Here is a 23,016-nt window from a genome sequence, read left to right as displayed (position 1 = left end):
TTAATAGAATGTTTATTTACAGTAGTTTATTTTACTTTATTGAAATTGACATTTTTTGTGTACTTGTTACACTCGCATCAAATTTATTATATTTTGTTTTGCAATTGTGCATATACACGTAATAACATCTGACTGTTTTTTTTATAGTTTCCTTGTGTTCAATTTTCTCCATCTTCCTGATTCTGTGGATTATCAGCTCCGCATTGTGGGAGCTTTGTAAGACCCCATTGACTGCTTGCTTGAATTAAGAATAAAAATTGTAAAACTGGGTTTAGTGATGGAGAGCCAGATTTTCAAAGATATTTAGGCACCTAGTGGAATAATCCCACTAGGCACCTGTCTGCATTTTAGACGCCTAATATTTTTTCAAAATCTGACCTTTAGCTATTTTATAGAAAATTACATTTTAAAAAAACCCAACCCAGTGTTAAAAGAATGTAATTTAGGTTGCAAAGTCAAGCACTCAAAAGTTCAGGAATGACAGAATTGGGTTTGGCAACACAACCTTAATTCTGAGCCCATGTGTCCTTTCTGTATACTGAATGAAGCAGGGGTCTTCTGGAAAAATATTGTATTTGATCATGTGATTGAAGACTCTGTCATAAGGTAAGTGAACAAGGTGGCAGAATTTAGGTGGTGTGGTCAACCATAATTCTAGTATTTCATAACTATTGAGTGCTTGATTGAGCAACCTAGATAATGTTTAACATAGTCATATTGAATATAATTTCCTAATTTGTATTTTTAAAGAACAAATATGTCCAACAAAATGTATTATGTGCAACTATAACATGCACGGGGCATGGGCATGGCACATGTTTGTTGTGCCCACCTGCACTATGTACCAGTTTAAGGCCCTTTGCCTAACTGGGCCCTATCTGACTATACACAAGGTGCAATCAATAAACAGAAAAAAATAGTTTTTAATCGCTTTCTGTCATACTCTGTTACTTTTAAAAGTAGCAGGTAAATAATTTTCAGAGTATGATTTTTTTTTTTTCAAATGTAGAGTTTTAATGCTTTGCTTTCTTAATTTGTTTCAGATATATTTACCATCCAGGAGTTATTTTTATGTTAATTTCAAATAGTTAAAATTTTGAAAGTTCTCTCTCCACAGGAAGCATAAGAGGAGTCTTTAAGTGCAAGACCCAGAATTGACAAGTTCATATGGCCATTAAAATTCAGCTAGAGCCCTTATTCAGTGTAAATCCAGTTGAAGTCAGTGTGAATTTTTGCTTGTCTAAGGAATGTAGGATTCCACTATAAGAAGAGGAAATCTATTTATGACAGCTTGTTGGACATGTCATTCAGAGAAAAATGTTCAGATCAGATATTTTTATTAGTCAGATAATAGTATCGTTTTGTTGCAGTCACTCTTTGCAGTGTTTTCATCATGTCAATGTTTTGACATTACCAAATGTACAGTACTTCCCATTATTACCTATGTGATTGGCAGATAAAAACAGACTCCCTTTTAAATGTTACTTTACACACAATCACACACCAAATATTGAAATCATGTTTTAATTTCTAGTTGCTCTTTCCAAACTAGTTATGCAATACTGGAGATAAAATATGGCCACAGCAAAATATTGTGTGATAAAATGAAATGGAAAGACTTTGTGCAATAAATGTTTATTAAATGATGTAGATTCATTCTCAAGAACAGGTTTTAAAAACAATAAAATCGACACTAGTTGCGTGGGTTTTTGCCAAGCAGTAAGCAAAGATGTCTTTGGGATTTTGTTTTTATTTTGAGAATTCCTCCTTAATTTAGATTGTCTTTTTGGTAATAAAGGGACAAATAAAGGTAATATTTTGACAAAAATGATATTGTTTAGTGGAATTAGAGTAAAAACATTACACTAACAAGTACACTGTGGCATACTTTTTGTAGTTTGTTTTAATAAAACCCATCATAATTCCATGTAAACTGTGCAGCAATCTTATAATATGGCTCATCTCAGAAATCACGCTGCTTGTCTCTCCTCTGTGTGGCCCCAGCAAGCCTGTGGTGTGGCTCTTGACGAATGTGCTTGTTCCCTCCCCCATGACAGAGGTTTTGGACTTTCTTCCTTCCTGCAAGGGAATGCAAGTGCTTCTGTTTTTGTGTCATTCTTGGCTGAACCAAGAGGAGGTTGTGGCTCTGGGATGCCCCTTGTGAAGGAGCTCAGATGAGGAGCCTGTCTGGGCTCTGTGGTGCTGGCCTGGGTTAGCGGAGGTTCCAGAGCTGTGGCCTGAAAAGGCAGAACCACACACCTCTGACCCTATACCCGTATCTCATCTGCCCAGTAGTTCGTGTCCAAGGACAAGGCAGTTGCTGCTGCCAAGAGGCAGCAGGGGAGTGAGCTCCAGCCCAGCCCCATTCCTATTAGTCCCCAGTGGGCATGGTCTGAAACCCATAGCCCAGGGAAGGTGTGTGGGGTGTGTGAGTGTTTGTCTCTCTCACCTCTAAGGTGACCAGATATGAGGAAGAAAATATCGGGACCCTGGGGGGGGGGGGGGTCTGCTGGCGGAGCAAAAAAAAAAAAAATGCTGGTGGAGCGAAATATCAGGACAAATTGTGTCTTGACCAGAGACGTCTGGTCACCCTACTCCCTCCCTACCCCAGGCTCCTAAATTAGCTGCTGCATAGCAAAGCATTTTCCTCTGGGACATCATGAATGGTGGCAGTAGAGACTAATGTGTGAGACTGGGGAGGAGCCACCCTGGAGCAGCCCTCCCTTCACCCTATTCTCCCAGTTCCCCCCCAGAACCTCTCCTAAACACTGTACCTCAGACACGCACAATCCCTCTCGTACATACCCCTTACTGCACCCTCCCCTCTTCCTTTACCCTCCCCCGCCCCTGTGCTCACCCCTCACTTTTTTTGTTTGTTTGTTTTGTTGTTGTTTTTTTTTAAGTAAGTGACCAGAGGACAAAAATGTAATGTTCAGGGGAGTTTGTAGTCCCCTCAGTACAAAAAATAATAATGATAATTGAGGGAATATTGATGCCTATACATTTCACCAATGCAGTACTAATTGCATGAATTTTTACTAATTACTTTAATCACTTTCAAAAATATTTTCAAAGTTCTATTGAACTGATAATCAGAACAGTAAAATTAAAAAAACCTTAAATGTGCTTTTCCCTACTGATATAGGGAAAATATTTATATAGCCAAATTTACTACTTATACTCTGCATGGGTGTGCCTGCATGCGATCTTTGGCTGTAATTTCAACATCTTTAATAAATTAAGGATTGGTTTTGGTTATTAACAGCTATTCCTAGTGACAGGCCCCCTTCACCATCTGCTAAACCTGACCATTCCCTTCCCAGTGGCAACCCTGACACTCCCATCTCCAAGATGCAGAAACCCTTTTGGTCCCACCTTTTTTCAAGCCCAGGTGCTCTAATATACAGAACTTACCTATACATCTATTTCAATGTAGAGTTCACATATTCAAATAAACACACTACCGTATGTTAGAGTATTTAGCTGCTTGGGAGGAAATAAGGCATTTGGAAGCCGCCTTATGCAGTTGCGAAGGAACGGCAGGCTTCTCACAGGTGGAGGAGAGGTTTAGGAATGCGTGGGTGTTGAGCACTTAACTTTTTTTACTTTCTCTTTTTCTATTCTACTGCCCCACCCTCAGGAAATTAACTGAGAAACCCTATGTTAATACAATATTGTATAACATTTCAGTGGACAAAAGTTAGAAAATGTAGACGTGAAGGTTCCCAATTAATTCAGACACCTTTGTACATGTGTGTTTGTTAATGGCATATATTTAAAATCTTAATAGAGGCAGTCCTCGGACTTACGACATTGTAATTGCTGTTCTTCCTAAATCGAATGTCGTAAAGTCGAGGACTGCCTGTAATTGCTAACTTTGAAATATAATGCAAGACAGATACAGCTCACTTTACTCATGCAAGTAGTCCAGTTTACTTCAATGGGCTTAATCATCCAAGTAAAGCAAGCAAGATTTGGCCTCATACGTATAATGTGGCTGAATTAACCCTGATGTGGGAACATCAACTTTTGAATTTACTGAAATTTTTTAATTTAAATGTTTTAGTGTTGCGTTAATAGGTACATAAATAACAAATATCCAACAATATAGTATTAGGAAACTTCATCTTGGGGATCCATTACAAACCATTTGAACTTTCTTCATGATTTGTCAGATGAAACTTTCATTGGAATTACATTTTGATATCACATACTTGTCTGTAGTTCTTGCACATTCATAAATACATATAGCACACTCTCTCTGTGAAAAGTGCTAGTCTGTGGTATATTTCTCCCTCTTTGCAACAAAGATGCAATCTAAACTAGGCTATTAATGCAATACATAGACATAAATCTGCCACTTTATACATTTCTATGTATATTTTAGAGGCTAGTACTCATTAATAGTTTTCTGTCATCAAATGGAGTCAGCGTTTGGTAGGGTCTTTTGGCTTAATTGGGAGGAGTTGATCCTTTGAATTTATGTTTTATATTAATTTATTTTTGTGTTAAGAGGGAGAATTGAGGCAAGCAGTTTGAAAATAAGATAATAGAAACTGCAATATTGGGTCAGACCGGAGATTGGGCTAGCTCAATATCCTTGTTTCTGACAATGGTCAGTACCAGATGCTTCAAAAGGAAAGTGTAAGAAACTCTACGCAGTTCTGGAATAACTTTTCCGTGGGGAAATTTTTTCCCCTAAACCTATGAGTTAGAGCAGAGGTTTCCAAACTTATTTGGCCTACCGCCCCCTTTTCAGAAAAAAAATTACTCAGCGCCCCCATGGAAATCTACATTCTTTAAGCGAACAAACAGAAAGATGCAGTGACAAATTTGCGTTCTTTTGTGTATCTATATTTCTACTTACGTCCTACAATATAGTAAAGAAAGATGTTGTTGTAAATAAGACACCTTGAAGCTTGACATTATAAAATTATTTATTAAAATCAACCATAGTAACATTCGCATTACACACAGAAAATTAAGATAACGAAGGATAATATTAAAATAAAAATTACGAATAACATTCAAAATAATCCTAATGAGAAAGGTGAACCTGGTGCGCTGCTATCAATTTATTAATGTTCGGCTCTGTTTTTGTCAGCAGCATTCTTAAATCACCGCAATTAGCTATTTGCAGTGGTTTCTTTTTTTAGTTAACAGATTTGTGACCGCACTGAACCCACGTTCCACTAAATATGATGAAGGAAATGCAATTAAAAAGTTTTGTACTATAGCCCATAATCCAGGATAAAGTGTAGGTATCTGCTTTTGCAGCCAGAACTGTTGGTAGCCGTTTTCGAATTTAAATTTCAATTCCTCATTTGTTGTTACTTCTATCAGTTCTTCTTGTAATTTTGGAGATTCTTCTGTGTTTGTACTTGAAAAAGGGTCCAAAACCCAATCAGAATGGAGAGCCTCCAAGTGCTGACAATAGGTAAGCAAGTCTTCATCATGTTTTTCTACTGTTGATAAATTTGGAAACTGGCTGAATTCTCCTCGTCCTAAATTTCGTTTGTACAGAAGAAGTTATTAAATAAATGTTAATAGTTAACAGTTTTTTTACGATTTCATTCCCCTGTTTTCATTAATATTGTAATAAAAATATGACAAATATATTGACTGTACAGTTCAAATAGTACTGTACTATATCGACACAAGCCTGCTATGATTTTATTATTAGTAAGCACTAGAGACACAGAGACATACAGTAGATATGTAAGAAAATGTATAAAAATACTCACGTGTAAATTGCTGTTTTATTGAAACAACAATAATACAATTTGCTTTGTATGTGATCCGTAATCCATAAAGATCGAAGGTATCGAATATGAATAAAAAATTTTAAATATTTATTGCACTATTGTTAACTGCTTTTTACACAATTCAGAAACAATCTAAATTAGATTTCATACATGTCGCCTATTTATAGTATCGTATTGTAAACAAGTCATTACACGCACATATTCCTGCTGATGCATGCTGGATTTCCCGACAATGCGCAACACGCTCGCCTGCCAACACTTGCTTGTTAAGAGCTGTTGGCGGACTTGACACCTGATCGGTTATAATTTGTGAATTTATTTGGAAAATAAAGTAATCACTACAACTTTAACTCTGTTACACAACCAATGAAACATGTACGAACGGTTTTTCAAAATTTTCTTATATTCTCTTCTTTCTTTATGCTTCCACTGCCCCCTTATTTTTATTCAATGCCCCCCAATTGCACCTGAGGCTACTACTGCCCCCCTGGATTGTTCCAGCGCCCCCCAGGGGGCGGTATTGCCCACTTTGGGAACCTCTGAGTTAGTCTAGTGAGGGGTAGGCAACCTATGGCATGTGCGCCGAAGGCGGCACGCGAGCTGATTTTCCGTGGCACTCACAATGCCTGGGTCCTGACCACCAGTCCGGGGGGCTCTGCATTTTAATTTAATTTTAAATGAAGCTTCTTAAGCACTTTAAAAACCTTATTTACTTTACATACAACAATAGTTTAGTTATATATTCTAGACTTATAGAAAGAGACCTTCTAAAAACGTTAAAATGTATTACTGGCACGCAAAACCTTAAATTAGGGTGAATAAATGAAGACCCGGCACACCACTTCTGAAAGGTTGCCAACCCCTGGTCTAGTGAATGCCCTCAAACAAGAAGGTTTATACCCCCATTCAAATTTAAAATAAAAATAAAAATCTTTCTTTACTGTCCATATGTATGTCCAGTTCTTCTTTGAAATCTGCTACCTCTTGGCCTCTATCCTATCTTGTGGCAGTTAGTTCCACAGGCCAATTTTGTGTGTAGTGAAAACATTTCCTTCAAACAGTTTTAATTTTGTTGCCTTTGCATTTAATTGAATGTACCTGTGTACTTGTATTATGAAAAAGGTAAATAGAAGTGTCCTGTCTGTCTTCTCTATATTAGTTATTATTTTGTATACATCTATCAAATTCCCTCATATTAGTGTGTTGTCTAAAGTAGCTTTAGTCTTTTCAACCTCTCTACTGAAATTTTTCTAGGTAGGTCTCTATATCACCTGCCTCTGAATACGCACTATTTCTGTTGTATCCTTTTTGATGCGGCACCAGAACTGAATACATTATTCCAGCTGAGGGCATACCATTTATAAATGTAATATCGTTATATTTTCTGTGTTATTTTCCATCTCATTCTTTATGCATCCTCACATTTTATTTGCTCTTTTTAACCCACTTTGCACATTGGCTAATAAAACACACATGGGGAAAAGGGTATGTATACATTAGAATACCTTTTGTTAAGTGTGTATATTTATGTATAAATCAGAAAGATGTTAAGTGAAAACGAGACAAGATAGCTGTTAGAAGTCACAGTACAGCAGTGTGAGGGTAAAGTCTCAAGAGGTATGCAGTTCAATAGGATTTTAATTGGATACTTGGTGAGAAAACAGTGTCTGCCGATAAAAGGGCTGTAGAAGTGTTGTTGGGGGAATACCTGATAGTATCTGCCAAGATTTTTCTCATCCCCTCACCTCTTTTTCCAATTGACAGCAATAAGAAGTGTAGGTAAGGTATAATCACCTACACTTTCCCATTCTGAGTACTGATGTGTTATGTAATCCATATTAAAGACAAACTGAATTCTGATTTTACGTGCTGTGTTCTTTGTTGCTTTAAACAATGTCTATTTGTTTTTCATTCTGTATTTTTGACTTTTCTCCTTCACTGTTTTTTAAGGTAAATCACATCTGAATTTTTGTGAAATTTCTTTTATTTTAATAGGCTACGAGAGCAAGAACGAAAAGAGGCAGAAGAAGCTAGTCAGAAAGAAATAGAAGAATGGGAAAAGTCACTTTTAGCTGAAGCAGCACCTACAAGGATGGAGACCATGTGGGAAATTCCAGCTATTGGTCATTTCCTTTGTTTAGCACAACAAATTCTAAACTTGCCTGAAATAGTCTTCTATGAGTTGGAACGTTGTCTTCTAATGCCTCAATGTAATGCTTTTTTATCCAAAATAATGACTTCTTTGTTAAGTCCTCCTCATCGCAGATCTACCTTGCATCGAAGACCAACTCTTCCTTACAGGACTTGGGAAGCAGCACTTAGACAGAAAGTGCAACAGTGGTACACTGTTGTAGGGCAAACTGACAACCCTGATGGCTGTGCAGAAAAGCTTGGGCTATGCCCCCAGTTTTTTAAAGTCCTTGGGGAAATTAATCCTTTGGAGGGAAAACCATTTCATGAGCTCCCTTTCTACCAAAAAGTATGGCTGCTAAAAGGCCTCTGTGACTTTGTATATGAAACACAAAAAGATGTTCAAGATGCTGTGCTTGGGCAGCCTATCCATGAATGCAGGGAAGTGATCCTTGGTTATGATTTCTTGGAGAATGCCTATGTTCATTTTCCACAGTTCTGTGGTGCTGATGTACGGATTTACAAACAGAAGCCTTTTCAAGCTCCTGCATTTCCAACTCCACCCATCAAAGTAAAAAAAGTACCACGGATTAAATTGGAGAAAGTGAAATGTGAGTATGTCAGCAAAAACAATGGGGAAGTCAGATTTGGTGGTAGAGAAGAGCGGCTACCTCACTGTAAGATCGAAGCAGGGAAAAGTATGGATTCTCTTATTTGTTGTCCAGCAAAAATTCACTTGGATAGCTTCAGTATCACCACGGAAAAAGAAATGAAACCCAACTGTGAAATTAAAATGCATAGAGCCTGTGACAAAAAAAACCCTGGCTGCTGTAAAGAGAACCAGGAGAAGCCAATTAGTCCAGGAGAAATTATTGGCTTTGGAGAACCTCTCAGCCCAGGAGAAATCAGGGTTGTAGAAAATGGAGAGAAAGATCATGAAGCTTCCCTAATAAAAACGGAGCCCAGCCCATTAAAAACAAATACCCTTAAAACCTGCCAAGCACATGTGAATGGGAGTCATAGCAACAATCCAGACATGAAATGCCACAAAGTTACTAGAGAAATGATTTTGGAGAATTCACTATGGAATAATAAGAAACTAAAACTTACTAAGATGCGGGCAAAAAAGAAGAAAAAGAAAAAAAAGAAACTGAAAGACATTTTGAATGCACATCTGCAGAGAAAGCGTGATGACCTGCAAAGAAAGCGTGAGATTCATCCTCACCCATTCAAAACTTACAAACCTGAGATCCAGAATAAATTGTTTATCATCAAAAAGAAAACAAAACACAAGAAGCACAAATCTGGTAAGTTGATTTTATTATACTAAAAATGAGAGAGAAGGTGATAGTGGACTGTTCTTAAAATAGACTTTGTAGCTGTATTTGTTGTATTTTGTTTTGTGAATGGGAACAGTATCACGCATTTTATGTTTCTGATATTAAGAGTTTCACATCCAATATATGGTATGCACAGAGCAGGTCCATCAGTTGATAAAATTTGACAAAACTTGATTAAAGTGCAGAGTTTTCAGGGTAGCCTGTAGTGAGTGTAGTTTTCTGGGAGGCTTTTCACTTGATGCAAAAAGCATCTGAGGCTATATCTACACTTACGTAGCGTATAGAGTACAGACACCACTGCCCACTAGCACGAGTAAAATAGCAGCGTGGTATTTAAACAGGATATAAATTGTGCACACTGTTTTACATGGTGCTGCCATACTTGTATTGTCAAACTCTTTAGCAAGGTGGTCATCACTAACAGTGCTCTCAGAAATACCAATTGTTTTTTAAAGAAATGATTTTACAAACTATTTTGCCATGTGTACATAGTGAAAAGTTTTTTACATTTTGAATATTCAGATTGTTGGACTGAGCAAAGTGCCTGACCTTTCATCATTAAAATGAATGGAAATTATGCTATTGACTTCAAAGGGAGCAGGAGCAGGCCCTTAAAAATTATTCTGTCTGATTTTTTTTACTAACTATTGTTACAAATAATACACTTTTTAATATGATAACTTGATTACTATGACAGAGATCAGGGACAAATTGCTATTTTTAGTTGGTTCACTTTGTATATCTTATATATAGTGCATTGAGCACTAAAAATCTTGCTATCACAAATTCCTCATCTGTGTTAGCTGCTGTGGCTGTAATTTGATGCTCAATTTTTGTAACATACTAACTTTTCATTTTGTTTTAATGCTTAAAACATAAACAATATTATCTTGATTAAGGCAACTTTGTGAGCTAGGATCTACTGTCAAATGAGTCTGTAGACAGTTGTAATTTGTTTGATTCTATTTTAAGGACTTCTTTATTTCTACTAATCTTTATTAAGGTATACTTTGGGTACCAAGCATGTTATATTGGGAGAGCCTATTATAACAGAAATGAGTATGCTAGGCTGCAAATTAAAAAAAAAAAAAAAAAAAAAAGGTGGGAATGAAATAGTATTATATTAGTCATAAAATGAGCTTCTGTAACTAAGTAGTAAATCTAGCAGTAAACTAATGGGAGTACCTGGTTATTTATATCAAATTGCACTTTGTATGATAAGGAATCCTAGTTTCACACTGGAATTGTTATGGTGAATTTTTCATGGGAAATATTAAAGAATGTAAATGATTTGTTAAAAAATACATTTCCCTGTAATTCTAGTATACTATCTACACTTTTCCTTCATAGATTCCCACTATTAAATTAAGTGGGCTCCAGCAGATGGCGTGGGAATGCTCTCACACATTAAGAGTTTTTCAGCATTTCCTGTATCAAGGTGACTGTTGGGAATGTGGGGGAGGTTGTACAGGATGCCAGAGCCTCCATATATTTTTTGTGTGTAATACATTTATAGTGTGCTTATCACAAGGCATCTGAGTACCATGCAAAGGAGACAAATACAAAAAATACTAAAGCGAAATCAGCTAAGAGTGCAATGTGCTGCATAAAAAAAAACTCCAGAACAGCGCCAAAGGATCAGTTTCAATCTAGTAAGAGGAATAGATAAAAGGTACACGGTTAATAAAAAAAAATAAAAAAAAAAAAATGCCCAAGGAGGGACTCCAAAGACTAAAAAAATGGGTCAACTGAAGTAGATGAAACTTCTAGCATGCACTAAAGAGAGTGAGTGAGGTGCTCTGTGGACCTCCTCTAGGAGGAATTTCCACAGTTGAGACCCTCAGACAGACATGGAACTTCCCTACAGCCTTGCCCTGATTGAGCCTAGAGACCAAGAGCAAATCAAGGCATCCACATACTGATGATTTGATGTAAGAACCTAGAGAGAGAAAAAGGTTCACCCCAGACAGTGTCTGACAGGAACATAGAGCAAGAGATAATCACTCAAGTTGAATTCCAGAAATGGACATGGCAGGGGAGAGGGAAGGAAAAGGTGGGAGGGAACATCCTAGCTGGGTTTGGGGAGAACCGTGACGTACATTTTTTTCTCAGCTTGTTCTCTTGTGTGATGAAAATCCTCATCTTCATAAACAGAGGAGCTGCTGCTGTGGAGATACTGTTATATGACACATGGATCTCACAGCAGTAAGGGAACCCCTTCTCCTCAGTCTTAGGATGCACAATGTGGGAGCATGACCACGGGCCATAATGAGGGACATATAGGGTCAGGAAGATTGCTTGACTGAATGGGGCAAGAGATTGTCCTGGGTCTGTCCTAGCCCATTCAGCATTTATGGCCCAGAGTGGTAGATATATGGGCTTCCAACACTGGTGGGCTCACCTCCCCGGGTCCCTCTTCTCTGTCTGCTCCCAGCAGTAACATCAGTCCTTACTTACCCCATTCTCACCACACCAACCGGGGAGGGAGAAGAGGTTACAATAAACCATGAAGGAGATATTGGGCATTCTTCTCATCCCATCGACACTAGATATGCTTGATATAGGGAGGGTAGGGTGAAATCTACCTTGCAGAGCTCTGCTTCTGATGAGCCACCTGAGGTTTGTTGAAGTGAAGATACGCAGTCAGGATGCTCTGCCGAAGCAGATTTTGTAGCTACTACAAGGCAGAAAGAATGGAGAATAGCAGCTAAAGGCAGATGCAGAGTGGATCTGTAAAATCTGCTGGTGCAGCTCTTTCAGACTGTCAGCCCTTCAATGACCCTCAGATATGGCTTGTTTACTCTTGGGGGAATTCTGTGCCAAAAATTAAAAATTCTGTGTACAGTATTTTAAAATACTGCATATTTTCTCAAAATAACACAATATAATTGCACCAGTTTCAATTATTTTGGTAATTTTTTTCAAAATACCTGTCAGCACCTATATGTCTGTACCAATACAGACAACAAAAAAGATTTAATAAATGTTTTTTGACAAATAGATTTCTTACTAGGCATGTTAATACAGAACTCTTGAGTAATAATTCATTTAAATTACAGTACAAAAATGTATTTCCTGCACCCCTCAGAAGCAGTGAAAAGGCTTGCAGGAGTCAGGGGTAAAGGAGGAGCTGAGGGAGAGGGAAGTAATTGCTGGGAAGGAGTCTGGGTGTGAACTTGGAAGGTTGTTGGGTGTGGGTGGGAGAAGTATGGAATAGGGATTGTTAGGGAGCCTCCACCAGGCAGACCCTGGCTGACCCTTAGCCTCTCTCATTCAGTCAGGCACATCTCCCCTGTCCCTATGTGTCTTTGAACCAGCACTCAGCCACTCCTACTCCCCCATCCCCAGGTGGCCCTGCACCCCTTCCTCCTGCCCCATGTGGCCTTGTACCCCCACTCAGCAACCCCCTCCACTCATGTGTCCCTGTGCCCACATTCAGCCACCCATCCTCCCCCCATCCCCATGTGGCCTGGCATCCCCACTCAGTCACACCCCCGATTTGTCCCTGCACCTCTCTGTTCCCATGTGTCCCTGTGCCCCCACTCAGCTTCCACAATCTCCCTGCACCCCCCCCCCCGACGCCATATGGCCCTGCATTCTCTCCCCTTCCGCCATGTGACCATGTGTCCCCACTCAGCCACCTCCTTCCCATGCTTCCTTACCAGGGCCCCCTGGGCAGGGCACTGTGAGGAAGGCAGCCTCTTCTCTTCCCTATCTGCAGCTGGGGCTGGCCTAGGAACACCTGCTCTCTGTTCTGGTGACACAGCAGCCCCAATTGGCAAAAGGCATAACTGCAACACCTTTCCAGCAGAATGTATTTAGTGGGGGGGAGGGAAATTCTGCATCGCGCATAAATTCTGCGTCTGTGCATAGCGCAGAATTACTGCAGGAGTACTTGTTGGAAGCAGAACCCTTGCCTCTTCCCCCTTGCCCCCACCCCATGGCAGAATTGGTTTTGTGTTGTACTGAAAGTTACACTGAATAACAGAAATTATGTCTTATTGTTTTAGCATATTTGAATATAAAAAGCATGATTTCACATACATACTCTTTCTAAATATTGCCAGTTTATAGGTATGTATGTTAACTGAGAGCAGTTAATGGGATTTGGTAAAAAATGTCGTAAAATCTCAGAAGCAGTGGTATCAGTATATATTTATTCTTAGGTATACTCTACCTCCTTCAGAAATAACAGGTTTTCACTTTTTGATTCTTAAAATACTCTTCTGTGTTTTTAATAGGCTGGTTTTCGAGTTATGTTAAATTGAACAACTAGGTACAGCCTTAACTTAGCTAGATGCTCCAGCACACCTCTGTAATATGACACATTTTCCCCCATAAGAGTCTCAGAAGGAGAAACACATTTTGTATCTTCATGTTTCGTCCCAAGATAACTCACAAAATATCTTTATAAACAATTATAGTTTATGCATTGCTTAGCTTAAAACTTTTCATAATTCTGAATATGACTCACCAGAGAAAGTTGCCTTTAACCTATCAAGAGCCTTGTGATAGACGTGCAACTGATATAGTATTATGAATATTGAAATGTAACCATTTTATGAATAATTTGTGACAAGGTCAGTGAGGTAAAGTTACTGTGTAACTATGGTGTTTTATTAGAATTTCCTGTGTGACTATATTGATTTAAATTATATTGGAAATAGAAGAATGTTCATTATACAACTGTAATGCTTGAATTCAGTATTGTTTGTACATGGTGGTAACACAATGGCTTTCCACATAAGAACACCCAAGCACACTGTTGGAAGACAATGGCATCCATTCAGGCTCTAGGTTGAAGTGACTTAGCTGTTTTCTCAGGCTGGGAAGCTAGTGAGCAAAAGGGTTATCATCACTTAAAAAGTATCTTTATCCCCGCAGAGGGCAGGAGGAGTCACCAGAAGCTCTCCAGAGAATGTCACTGAGCTCTGATAGGCAGACAAGGTGACAGAGAAAGACTCTGCAGAAGAGTCTATAAGGAGCGGGTCCTATTAGGGTCCCCGTGTGGAAGATGGTTGAACACCTGGTAAACTAGATGAGTTGTATTGTATTTTATTTAGGGTTGTCGATTAATTGCAGTTAACTCACACGATTAACTCAAAAAAAATTAATTGCGATTTTTAAAAAAAAATCATGATTGCAGTTTTAATTGCACTGTTAAACAATGAATACTAATTGAAATTCATTAAATATTTTGGATGTTTTTCTACATTTTCAAATATATTGATTTCAATTACAATAAAGAATACAAAGTGTACAGGGCTTACTTTATATTTTTATTACAAATATTTGCACTGTAAAAATGATAAAAGAAATAGTATTTTTCAGTTCACCTCGTACAAGTACCATAGTGCAATCTCTTTATCGTGAAACCACAACTTACAAATGTAGATTTTGTTCGTTTGTTTGTTACATAACTGCACTCAAAAACAAAACAATGTAAAACTTTAGAGCTTACAGGTCCACTCAGTCCTACTTCTTATGCAGCTAATCGCCAAGAGAAACAAGTTTGTTTACATTTACAGGAGATAATGCTGCCCGCATCTTATTTACAATGTCACCTGAAAGTGAGAACAGACATTCACATGGTACTTTTGTAGACTGCATTGCAAGGTATTTACCAGATGTGTTAACCATTCGTATGCCCCTTCATGCTTTGGCCAGCATTCCAGAGGACATACTTCCATGCTGATGATGCTTGTTTAAAAAAAAAAAATGCATTAATTAAATTTGTGACTTTACTCTTTGGGGGGGAATTGTATGTCTCCTGCTCTGCGTTTTACCCACATTCTGCCATATATTTCATGTGGTAGCAGTCTCGGATGACAATCTAGCATGCTGTTCATTTTAAGAACACTTTCACTGCAGATATAACAAAACGCAAAGAAGGTATCAATGTGAGATTTCTAAAGATAGCTACAGCACTCGACCCAAGATTTAAGAATCTGAAATGCCTTCCAAAATCTGAGCGGTACGGCATGTGGAGCATGCTTTCAGAAGTCTTAAAAGAGCAACACTCCAATGCGGAAACTATAGAACCCGAACCACCCAAAAAAAAATAAAATCAACCTTCTCCTGGTGACCTCTGACTCAGATGATGAAAATGAACATGCGTTGGTCTGCACTGCTTTGGATCATTATCGAGCAGAGCCCATCATTAGCATGGACGCATGTCCTCTGGAATGGTGGTTAAAGCATGAAGGGACATATGAATCTTTAGCGCATTTGGCACATAAATATCTTGCAACGCTGCCTACAACAGTGCCATGCAAACGCCTGTTCTCCCTTTCGGGTGACGTAAACAAGACGCGGGCAGCATTATCTCCTGCAAATGTAAACAAACTTGTTTGTCTGAGCGATTGGCTGAACAAGAAGTAGGACTGAGTGAACTTGTAGGCTCTAAAGTTTTATATTTTTGAATGCAGTTATTTTTTGTATGTAACTCTTCATTTGTAAGTTCAGCTTTCATAATCAAGAGATTGCATTACAATATTTGTATTAAGTGAATTGAAAAATACTATTTTTTATTTTTACAGTGAAAATATTTATAATAAAAAAAATATAAAGTGAGCACTGTACACTTTGTATTCTATGTTGTAATTGAAATCTATATATTTGAAAATGTAGAAAACATCCAAAAACATTTATATAAATGGTATTCTATTATTGTTTAACAGTACGATTAATCACGCAAGTGAGACCTGCTAAGATAGATCATGGTTGATACACAGGAGACTGCAACTCAAGGCCTGGTCTGAGTGTGGGACAGTTGTGTGAATCCACATTGAGCGGTGACAGCTCCTGAGGCTTGAGATCTAGAGGGGTGTGCTTAGAGAGACCAGGAAAGATTAGAGGTGCAGTACTGTGACAACTCTACGAAAGTGGATTAAAATAATTATTTTGATTTTTGTAAATCTGATTCATTGATCTAGAAAGCCCATTCTGGGATGGTGTGACAGCTCTACCAGAATGCAAGAGATTCCCTGAAATACTTGGCTTCAAAGGAGCTTTGATATAAATCCTGAACCTTGTAATAATGTTCTAAGAGCTTCAAAGCAATACACTTGCTAAGTATTCACTGTTTCTCCCTTCTTTGTAGTCAAAATTGCAAACACTTATTTAGAACATAAACATGGTTTGTTTGGTATGGAATTCAGACTCTGAGATTTAAGTACTGATTCCTTTTAACACATGGGTAATTAATCTGGTGGTGTTTAGTATAAATTCCATCCACACCCTCAACTCTGTTCTTGGAGATGTAAAAATTCTGTTACAATAGCATAAAATGTAATCTAGATCAGTGGTTTTCAAACTCTGAGTCGCAACCCAGTAGTGGGTCGCGGAATGCAAGGCATTGGATGGCGGCAGCTCTGGTCAGCACCGCCGACTGGGCCATTAAAAGTCCTGCTGGCGGTACTTCCCGGCTAAGGCAGGCTAGTCCCTGCCTGTTCTGACACCGTGCTGTGCCCCAGAAGCGGCCAGCAGCAGGTTCAGCTCCTAGGCAGGGGGGCCAGGGGCTCCGTGTGCTGCCCCTGCCCCGAGCACCGAGCTTGGGGGGGGGGGAGGGAGGTGGTGCCTGTGGGTGAGAGCTGCATGGAGCTGCTTCTGTGCCTCTGCCTAGGAGCCGGATCTGCTGCTGGCTGCTTCCGAGGAGCCTGCCTTAGCACCCCCGTGCACTGCTGACCGGGAGCTGCCCGAGGTAAGATCGTGCCCCAATCCCCTGCCCCAGCCCTGAGCCCCTCATCAAACCTGGAGCCCCTTCCTGTACCCCAAACACCTCATCCCCAGAGCCTGCACCCCCAGCCCAGAGTCCTGACCCCCTCCTGCACCCCAACCCCCTGTCCCAGCCCTGAGCCCCCTCAAACCCTGAGCTCCCTCCTGCACCCCAAACCCCTCTTCCCTGGCCCCACCCCAGAGCCTGCAGCAAGCCCAGAGCCCCCTCCCACACCCTAACCCCCTCATTCCCACCCCCACTCTGCAGCCCTGAGCCCTGCAGCCCAGCCCAGAGCCCCCTCATCCACAGCTCCGCTGGGTCGCTGGCATCGACAATTTTCTTCAAATGGGTTGCCAGAAAAAAAGTTTGAAAACCACTGATCTAGATTTAGAAAGGCCTGTCAACTAGGTCATGAGCATATAATGAAATACTGTAGGACCACTTTATTTTTCTAAGTTGTAACAGGGTTCTTGAAGCATCAGGCCTCTGTGTTTGTCATTCAGCACCAATGTCCTCAGAAATGTGTGTCACTGAGATTTCATTTTATTTGCTAACATCATTCTGTGTTGTGAGTCAGTTAATTATCCATTTGTTGTAAGACCTCTGCTGTTTTGAGAACAGATGCAGACAATGTCAGCATAGAAACCCCTGACGTGCATTCTGTCTCTTGATTTGCTGGACTCCTGAACCTTGCGTATTTCTAGATGAGGAGCTGTTGGGTGGGACTAGAATAGTCTACATTTAAAAATAAAAGAAGCACCTAACAAATGAGATTTCAGTTGCCCTCTGAACTTCAGGGAACAAAAGGAGGGGATAAAGTGTGTCCTACACCCTTATAAAGGTAACCGGGTGTTACTATTTTTAACAGATAGTTCAGGCCTGCAATTCAATTTAAGATCTGGTAGGGCAAGTCAATTTTTTTGATGGGATTGGGTTGAAAATGTTACAATTCGTGGATTTAAGAAGCATGAGGACCAAGTGGCTATATGAGTTCACCCTTAGGTCTGGTTCTCACTAAGAAATTAGGTTGGTGTAACTGTGTCATTCAAGGGTGTGAAAAACCCACACCCCTGAATGACGCAGTTAAACCTACCTAACCCCTGGTTAGATAGTGCTGGAATTCAGCTGCAGCATTTCAAGTGTAGATAATAAGCCTGTATTTTGCTGTGGCTAATGGCAAGAATTAGAGTGATTTAAGACACTCCCTGTTTTTAGTCCCTGCTTTGGATTTATGAGAATCTGATGGCATAGGCTTCAGACACTCCACTCAAAAAAGCTCCATTGTGAAAATATTTGCATCTTACTAAAACAAGTTATCAAGAGCCACAAGGTCTCAAACCATATTTTTCTATGCAGCAAACCTTCACCTAACCCCACCCTTCTTTATTATAAGAGGTTCCAGATCTTGTAAACCATTACAATTTCAAGTCAAGAGGAATTCCTCACAGGTTACAGGTGATAGCATTTGCAAAATTTTGTCTAAAAATAATTTCCAAAAGCTAGGTCTTGAGCATTGTTCAAGAGTCTCAAAAAATATCTTTCTGGGATGTTCACTATATTTGCCATTATGAGATATTTTGAGAGAATTGCATCAGTGAGACCTTACCGTGAAACTTACAAATACAAGTAGACTTGTTTAAAGTCGGTCAGAATGGTAAATATGATCTCCATTGTCCCTGTTAAAATAAATCATGGCTTTCAAAAACACTTGGTTTAATTATCAGATATTATTTTAGTGGTGCATCACTTGATAAATTCCTTTCTAGTCTAGTGTCAGCTCTATCTCATATATTCAGTGAGTGTGCATTTTCAAACCTGGAACTTTGGCTGATCAAAGACTGCTTTGAGGAAGGAATTAAAATATCAGAATATAAAACCTGCTGAGTGCAGAAGTTATTTGGGTATTTGATACTTTTATTTTTTGCTTAGACTTGCTATAAATTTATCTTATCTATGTCTTACTGGACCTCTGCAGAGAGGTCAAGGTATATCAAGTATAGGACTACACTATATTCTTGCATTTTAAAGGTGGTCTTCTAGGTCTGAGTTGAGGCCCATGGACATGTCATTACGGAGGAAACTTGTACTCTTATTGCTAATGCCTGATTTGTGTAGTAGTCCCCAGGGCTGTCAATATGGTAGTTTAAGCACTAAAACTTAAGAAAAAATAAGGTCCTTGTTTTAGAACAGACCTATGGAACTTTATATAGTACATATTACTCCAGTTCAGAATAAGGAAGGAAAGCTCTCTCTGTCTATTGGAGAAAAGAGGGAGCTGCAATTAGATGTTCCCAGGCTGCGGAAAGTGAATTCTGATGATTTCTCCACAGCCACTTCAAATTTAGTAGTCCAACAAGAATTTTTGTTGTTGCTTTTCCCGTTGTTGGGCTTTGGTCTCATTCTCTCAAATAAAATAAAATATTGTTACCACTGGGAAGTTACAAAGAATTGGAAGAAAGCTAATGTTGTGCCAATATTTGAAAAAGGTAAACGGGGACCACCTGGATAGGTATATGTCGGTTAGCCTGACATCAGTCCTAGGTAAAAGAATGGAATGACTGATACGGGTCTAGATTAATGAAAAATTAAAAGAAGGTAATATAATTAATGCCAGTCAACATGAATTTATGGAAGATAAATCTTGTCAAGCTAACTCTTTGAGATATCAAGTTTGGGTGATAAAAATAGACATGTTGATGTAATATACAGGCAGTCCTTTGACTTACAACACAGTCATTGGTTTCTAAAAATTGCGTCTTAAGTTGAAACGTCATAACTGGGAACTGCAACCCACTCCATTGCGGGACCGAGCGTCGTAAAGTCGAAACCAATTGTTGTAAGTTGAATCAGCGTGTCAATCGAGAAGCGTCATAAGTGCTGTTTGTCGTAAATTGAATGTCGTAAAATCGAGGACTGCCTGAACTTAGACTTCTGAAAAGCATCTGGCTTGGTACTGCACAACTTTTGGATTAAGAAACTAGAATGATACAAAATCAACATGGCATACATTAAATGGATTAAAAATGGGCTAACGGATGGGTTTCAAAATGTAAATGGGGAATCATCAAGTAGTAGTTGTGCTTCTAGTGCTAGTCCTATGCTAGTTATTTTTACCAATGACCTGGAATAAAACAGAAAATCATTACTGATAAAATTTGCAGATGACACGAAGATTGTGGGAATGGTAAATAATGAAGAAGATTGTTCTGGATCAGTGACCTATCTGGATCTTTTGGTCAGCTTAGGCACAAGCAAGCAATATGCATTTTATTCTGGCCACGTGTAAAATCATATATTTTAGGAACAAATAATGTACAATGCCATACTTACAGGATGGGGGGACTCTATCCTGGGAAGCTGTGACTCTGGAAAAAGACTTGGGAGGGTCCTGTTGGATAATAGCTCAACATGAGCTCCCAGTGTGAGGTTGTAGCCAAAAGGTCTGATGCTATCCTTAGGTGCATGAACAGATGAATATTAAATAGGAGTAGTAAGGAGGTTATATTATGTCTGTGTTTGGCACTGGTCTGACCACTACTGGAATAATGTGTCTGCTCAGTCATCTCATTGGCTTACATTTTTCAGATATTTACCAAAAAAAAAAAAAAAAAGTTTGTGCATATATAATTTGTATACACCTGTGTTTGAATAAGTGTGTAATGCAAGGAGTGATTTGCAAATTAAATGTCTTGTCCCTGACAACACTAGTTATGTGTGCAATTGCAAGGCTGTCACATAATATTAGAGGGAAGCCATCTCCCTCCTAAAATCATATCACATTGTGTTTTGCACTAACAGCAAGTAATCTAATCCTAGTTTAATATATCACAAAACCTACTCTCTCTTGGCTGAAAATTAAATGCTCGTGTGCCTTTTCTGCCTCATTCTCTACACATCTTCCACCTTCTACAGCGAATGACTCAGAGTCGTAGAAACAACGGCCATATTCACTACACACCCCTCATTCTTTCACTGAGTACTAACTGAGGCAAAGGTCCTATGGAAAAAAGATCATGTGATTAACGACTGAATTGTGGTGCATTCACATAATAATACCATGTAGTTCTTGCATTGCACTTTTCATCAATAAATCTCAAAGTGCTCATAAGGAAGCAGAATTAATGAAGGCATAATGAATTCTGTAATTTCCTAGCTTTTGAATATTTAGTAACATTTTTTAAAATGTAGCTGAGACAGTTTTTGGGGTACCCAGGACTGAGAGTCACCTTGTTATCCCCTTTCTCCAGCATGAGGGAGTCTTGTTTATGGCAGCTGAGTGTTAGCTCCCTAACATCACCAGCCTTTCAGCCACTCAAGCACTTTCATCTGGGCAATGCTAACCCAGTCTTCACCTTGCAGGTTAACAGGTGCGTCCCAATTCCCGAATCCCTTTGAATTATTACCCTGTGATGTCTAGCCCCTGACACTGGCTACTCATAGATATCCCCAATCCTGTGCCCCCAAAGGAGCAGTGTACCCCAGTTCACCAGTTTTACCTTAAACCACTGCTCTTGTAAATTACATAGTACCTGTGAGCACTTATAATAAAACAAAAGTGGATTTGTTTAAGAAAGAATACAGATTTAATTAGAAACAAGACAGAGTGAGGGAAAGAAATGGAACTTAAACCCAGTGTTGAGAACTTTGGCTATGATAGTGCTATCTATTTTTTCACTATTTTGTTCATAAACTCATCAGATTAGGCCTGTTCTTGATATAGTGCTCAAAACAGTCCACTACTGAGTTCCATTGCACATCTTGTGGGAGAGTTAGCTTGGTTCCTCCCACTTTTTTCAGTGCAGCTGCTGCAAAGTGGTTGTTAACTGAAGTATTTTGCAGTTTCAACAACATTCGCCTTTATTTCTGGAACACTGAAGTCTTTGGCGAGGAGGTGCATCAAATAAGCACTGCAACCATATGTTATTAGCTTGGGACTCTCTTCACTCTTTTCTAAATAGTTTCTTCTAATCTTGGAAACATTTGCAGCATTGTCTGTGACCAAGCTGCGTACTAGACATTTGAATTTTTTTTCACAGTTTGTTATGGCTTTTGCTGCTACTTCTTTTAAGTATTCTGCTGTGTGTGCATTTCTTGATGTATCAATTGTTTCTGTAAGGAAGACATTCCCTTCTTTTGTTGTCACACAAGCACATACAACAGGATCATTGTGGACATTGCTCCACCCAGCAAGACTCAGGTTAACAATTTTACCCTCTAGACCTTTTGCACACTGCTCAATTTCTTTTTCATACACTTTATCCAGCAATTTGCCTGCTACATCTGCTCTGTTGGGTGGACTGTATCCTGGTCTTAATGACCGAACCATGTTAATGAAATATGGTTTCTCAATCATACGGAAAGGAGAGTTTGTGCGTAAACAAACAGGGCAATTTTTCCATCAATTACCTCTTTTTGTAATCTGCTGGTTCTTATCACAAACTTATCTATTGTTCTGGATGATGGAGATTTTTTTTTCCCTTTTTGCTACAGGTGCTATACTGTGGCTATGTAACATACATGATGTGACAAACACTACCATTGTCAGATAACTCTGAAATTATAGAAAATGATGGTGATCTTGAAGATGGATAGTCTTCAGAATCCTGTATGTTGAGGATTGATTCTCCTAAACAAAATAAGTCAATGCAGTTATTTAATTATTATTAGCATACTGCTCATTTCATATTACTCATTGCATTCACTGACACTCAGTACTACTTTAAAGGTGAAATTGTAAAAGAAAGATCTGCCTATTTCAGCTATTTTTTAATCACAACTGCATCTAAAATGATAGTACCATAGAGTAACAACTATATTTTTTGCTCAAACGTGAGAATTCAAGAATAGTCCAGAAGGAAGACAGGCAGTCCTTAAGAAAGAAGTATGAAATAAAAAAGTTTACCAACTTGAAGATCCTCCGTGTTCAGACCTGTTCCTTTCATCATCTTCAACGCAGCTTCCTCCTGAGAAGGAACACTTCTTCTCATGATGTTGTTTCATTAGGGCAACCAGGCCTTGCATTTCTTTGTTGCTCCATTTCCTTTTAATAGTTGTATAATTTGTC

General features: G+C 39.0%; 1 protein-coding gene across 2 annotated transcripts in view; it reads left to right on the top strand.

Moving 5' to 3' along the window:
- The window catches only part of KIAA2026 (KIAA2026 ortholog), a 77,531-nt gene that overhangs the window by 16,528 nt on the left and 37,987 nt on the right, over positions 1-23,016 (top strand). For both annotated transcript variants that reach the window (XM_054032133.1, XM_054032132.1), the window contains one exon: positions 7,761-9,202. In XM_054032133.1, the coding sequence (XP_053888108.1) occupies positions 7,761-9,202 (1,442 nt within the window). The remainder of the gene's footprint in view (positions 1-7,760; positions 9,203-23,016) is intronic.

The sequence above is a fragment of the Malaclemys terrapin genome, chromosome 6 (assembly GCF_027887155.1).
Source record: "Malaclemys terrapin pileata isolate rMalTer1 chromosome 6, rMalTer1.hap1, whole genome shotgun sequence".
Lineage (NCBI taxonomy): Eukaryota > Metazoa > Chordata > Testudines > Emydidae > Malaclemys > Malaclemys terrapin.
The sequence above is the reverse complement of the archived record's forward strand: the minus strand, read 5'-3'. Positions and strand labels throughout refer to the sequence as shown.